This window comes from Nicotiana attenuata, unplaced genomic scaffold, assembly GCF_001879085.1.
Source record: "Nicotiana attenuata strain UT unplaced genomic scaffold, NIATTr2, whole genome shotgun sequence".
NCBI lineage: Eukaryota > Viridiplantae > Streptophyta > Magnoliopsida > Solanales > Solanaceae > Nicotiana > Nicotiana attenuata.
The window spans coordinates 416-5677 of NW_017690766.1; the positions used below are offsets into that span (position 1 = coordinate 416).

The following is a 5262-nucleotide window of genomic DNA, read 5'->3' on the forward strand; positions in this document are numbered from 1 at the left end:
GCATCGTTTGCCATACGACTCACTTTGTCCAGTAATATGCCTCTTCAGATTGTTTTTAGTGATTTATGCGAACCATCACCTGTTTTATCACTAGATAAAAATTATATTATTGCGTTTTTGTTGACCAATACACCAAAAATAAACTTGAACCTAGATCCACCCCCTGTGTGTATTTAGGTATTTCTCACACTCACCACGCTCATATCTGCTTTGACCCGGCACAGTCTAAAATTTTCGTAAGTCGTGATGTTCAATTTTTTGAAAAAAACTTCCCTTTAAAAAATGTTCATACATTTACAAAAAATGCTTCCAAAGTATGTTGGAAAGTGGTTAACTCAAAAGAGGACAGTCCAAATACAACTCAAATTCCACTCCCTCTATNAGCAAAAATGAAGCACTCATTGAGGAAGAAGCAGCCTTTTTTGGAATTTTCTAATATAGTAAATAAATGCAATAGATGGTAACCTGGAATGGCATTTTAATTGAGGTGTTAGGTGCCACTGTGAATAACCGTTAGAGGTGGAGGCAAATTTATTTACTTCTTTAATAATAGGGGTAATTTAGACGAAAAGTATAACGAAGCATAAATATAAACTATTTACAATAATACAGGGGACAAATCTGGACCTTCTCCCATTAAAGAATTTAAACGGGAAAATGCTTTAAAGGCAAAAACAAAATCTGTTTAAGGCAGAGGCATCAATATAGAATTAAGTAGGTTTCTTTAATTTTACCAAGAAGGGTCACGTAACTATTGCTTAATGTAGTAAAATCCTATACATTCATTCTAAATGTAAATACTTCCGATATATTATGTAAATTTTCTACTATTGCACTGAGAATAATTTTCTGCCTTCTTCTTGACTGCATATGTGTTTAAATCAGATTCACTATATTGGCAAGAAGCCGCTGTTACACCCATACCCACTACCTTTAAGATATTTATGTTTATACTAGTAAATTTCTCAGCGCTTCGCGCGGTGTGAACCTTTTTTATTATATTATGAATATCTTTCTCTAATATTTGATAATTAAAAACAACCAAAAAGTAAGTGTATACTATTACTGTATTCAAATATTTTTTCAAAAACCGGTTGAGGCCTTTAGTTAGTTTTCAATTTATTATTGACATTTTGTTTGAAAAGAAAAAATTGCAAAAACATTGTTACCTTTAATTTCTATGTTTTTACATAATATTTGTAGTCTGCCTTCTTTATTTTTTACAGATATTTGAATGCATATTTAGCTCACTCAATACTTATTCAAGTTTTTGGTTAATTGTCTATGTAAATCTACTAGATCTAGTCAAAGACAATGGGTGCTTGAGCACCCATAATGATCTATGTAGTTCCACCACTGCACCTTCTAATTTATCACTTCCAGATCTGCTGTCTGGTTCTTCTTCTCTACTTCTTCTGCCATTACTGTTAGCCGATAAATCGCCCGATAATCGTCCCATAATCTTTAATCTGATACCAATCCGTCCGTCATCTATTGGATGGCTAGTGGATTAATGTATTTATAATCCGATAACCAATAACCCGAACCGTTAAGCATATTATCCGCCCGATCCGCCCGATAAGCACCCCTATTCAGTAGGGATGGTAAAAAGTGAATGAAAAAAGAACGATGAACTTTGAAAAGAGAGAATTAAGAAATATATATAGCTGAGAGAGGTGTTAGTGAGGGGACAATGTACTTTTGAACCTTGCACAATTTGTATTTTATCGTGAGTGAAATGTCAAAAAAGTTGATATGAATTTAAAGTGAGGGACACTGAGATTAATTAGATGGTTTTTGCTAATACTCAAAACGTTTTCATGGTATTCTGAAATACTGCTCACACAACAATAAACTATTTGTGGCTTTATTAGGAGATCAAAATTAATTTTGTTCATGCATAAGAAAAGTGAACAGCCTAATTGTGCTGGACAGATGGCATACATGCAGAATTGCATATGCATGTTGACACGAAAGGGCCAAAAAAGTTAAATTCTTCTTTGTAATTAGGATTTAAAATTCACATTGGTTTCAGTGTATGGGTCAAAACTGATCAGCATCATATGAAAGCAGATAAGAACATGTGCATTTGTTGCTAATTTCAAAGCTGCTTACACTAATGCAGTGTATTAGCAATAATATAAAAGCGTAAATCGTGAAATGGAAGAGTTCTGATCTGTTTGGTATTAAAATGTAAACAGGAGGACATCAAACTCATGGCAGATATAGGTGTGAATAGCTATCGTTTCTCTATCTCATGGGCAAGAATTCTGCCTAGTAAGTTATAACTATCACTGCTCTCTTTCCTTCATCTTGAACAAATAAGGGTAGCCCGGTGCACTAAGTTCCTGCTATGCCCTGTCCGAGGAAGGACAGCACCACAAGAGTCTATTGTATGCAGCCTTACCCAGCATTTCTGCAAGAGGCTGTTTCCACATCTCGAACCCGTAACCTCCTGATCACATGGAGACAATTTTACCAGTTACTCCAAGGCTCCCCTTCCTCATATTAAACAAATAAACTCCTAATTGTCGTTTACAATGAGAATCTTTCTCTTTTTTATTTTTTTATCGGTTGTAATTTTATTCAGAGGGAATATTTGGAGAAGTTAATATGGCCGGAATTGAGCACTATAGTAAGCTCATTGATGCACTCCTACAGAAAGGTCCATTCTGCTTCTCTTGCTAACAGTTTATGCTTTTAGATAATCCAAAATGCAGAAAAAAAGTAAAATTTTGGGCTCACACGAGTTCGTTATTTGCTATGGCTTTAGGGATCCAACCGTTTGTCACATTAACACATTTTGACATACCACAAGAACTTCAGGATAGATATGGTGGTTGGCTAAGTTCACAGATACGGTAAGTGTCACAGCACAATTTTAGAGGAGCCCAATGCTTTAAACTGTGTATCAAGTGAAACAACTTAAAACATGCATTCTACATATCTTAAAACATTTATAAGAGCATGCATTCTACATTATAAACATTACTAAACATTTTCTATATCTTAGGAAATATGTATTTTTTCATAAAAATACCTTAAAGGGACATACATTTCAACTTACATCTACCTCACACTCCAAATAATTAAATGACGTCAAGCACGTCCAATTAAATCAACAAACATCATAGGTTGAATCAAACTATATCAATACTTGTTATAACAATTTCTAACTTACTCCATTTAGGTTCATAATTGGTTCATTTGATTACTTCAGTAATTTATAAGGTCTCTATCTCAAGGTATATATTAACTCAATTAAGTTATTAGAGTCATTAATTAACTCAATTTTTAACTTCTTTGCCACACTTTATGACTGACAACTACTTCTAACTAGTGGAGTACTATAAATACGCTCACACATCCTAATGAACCCAGAACTCTCTTGTGGACCTGGGTACAACTAATGCTCGCTTTAATCACATCCTTAAGATTTTATTTAGTCCAAATAATTGTCCATAACTTATGGGACTTTACCATAAGTAGTGGGGCCCCTCATATACTTAAAGCTAGTTGTAGATTCTATTAAAACCCAAAATGATGAACAAGTTACATTCGTGTTGCATGGGGTTTGCTTCAGGAATGATTTCAGCTATTTAGCAAACATATGCTTCAAATACTTCGGAGATAGAGTTAAATACTGGGTAACGATGAATGAGCCTAACTTCGTGGCCATTAGTGGCTATAGATATGGGACTGGCCCTCCAGCTCGATGCTCTGGTATATTTGGGAATTGTAGTGCTGGGGATTCAGAAAGGGAACCCTTCATTGCAGCTCACAATATGATCCTATCTCATGTAGATGCCGTCAGCATTTACCGCACCAGATATCAGGTTTATTCGACGACTCTTTCCCTTTTCTCCATTATCATGGCAATTCTCAACATGGCGTGATCTTGCACGCAACTTGTTCAAATAGTAATTAATCTTCTAGTGCAATGCTACTATTAGCTTCTATGTTACTCGGACTTTTCGAAAATAATGCCGGGTGCTTGCCGGATCCTCCAAAAGTAGTGTATCTTTGGAGGATCCGACACGGGTACAGTCGCATTTTAGAGTGTCTGTGCAACATAGGTTGACTTGTCTAAAGAAAGGAAAGGGAACAACTAGGTAAAACAAGATATCATCATGAGTCTCTAACTATTTTGGGCGAAGTAAAGAATTGTCTATTTAGACGACTAGATGTGGAAAATTTATCTTTGGGAACTCCCTCAAATCATCATAATATAGCAATCCCTCTTTCTTTCTTTTCTTCTTTTTGGGGTCTTTTCCTTCTGATTCATTCATTTCAATCAACCCTGAAATTGTAAGTTCGTTAGAAGACCAAAAAAGATATCAGTAAGATAGTCTATTTTCTGCTGCTTTTCAGAAAAGTCAAGGAGGCGTGATTGGCATTACTATGGGTTTCGAATGGTATGAACCGTTAAGCAATTCCTCAGAAGACATAGCTGCAACACATAGAGCTCGATCATTCGATGATAGTTGGTAAGCCTTCTATAAAAGTAATTTGATTATACGATATGATATTTATTCATCGGAAAGAGAGTAAAAAATATTTTTACTAAGTACCTGCATGCAGGTTTTTAGACCCTATTATATTAGGAAGATATCCTAAAAAAATGGTACAAATTTTGGGATCTAATCTTCCAGAATTTTCAATGAATGATTTGAGCAATTTGAGTTATGGCCTAGATTTCATTGACATCAATCATTATTCGGCTAGCTATATCAAAGATTGCTTATATTCTGCCTGTGAACATGGAAACTCTTGGTCAGAGGGTTCTTATTTTAGGACTACACAAAGAGACGACATCTACATTGGGGAACCTGTATGTTTCCTTAAATCACATCAGTATTCTTATCTTTAATCTCATTCTGCAAATTATTACATGCACTTTCTACACTGCTAAAGTAATATTTTAAAAGATTTTTTTTTTAAAACAGGGGGAAGTGGACTGGCAATTTGTGTACCCACAAGGGATTGAAAACGTTGTGATGTATCTGAAGGAAAAATTCAACAATACTCCTATGTTTATCACTGGAAATGGTAGAAAAATAATTTCACATTCTTGTCCTTAAGAATGAGATACAGTTCATCAACTAATTACCTGAGCAAGATACAATTTGATCTACCGGCGGATACAACTACTAACATAACTAGCAATGTTGCAGGCTTTGTTGGGAATAGTTCTTCTATAGAGGTATACCGTTGAACGATGTTCGTAGAGTAAATCTTGACATAAAACTTAATTCACTGGCA

At 34.9% G+C, this 5262-nt stretch overlaps 1 protein-coding gene across 1 annotated transcript; it reads left to right on the forward strand.

Moving 5' to 3' along the window:
* Positions 1-389: 389 nt before the first annotated feature.
* Positions 390-5203, forward strand: LOC109222485 (beta-glucosidase 47-like; the record flags this gene model as incomplete). The annotated part of the gene is given in 8 exon segments (XM_019386839.1): positions 390-2277; positions 2591-2665; positions 2774-2861; positions 3584-3836; positions 4372-4487; positions 4582-4831; positions 4947-5049; positions 5175-5203. Coding segments are annotated over 8 exon segments (975 nt in total), but the record flags the coding sequence as incomplete, so codon positions are not given.
* Between the last annotated feature and the right edge of the window lie 59 nt (positions 5204-5262).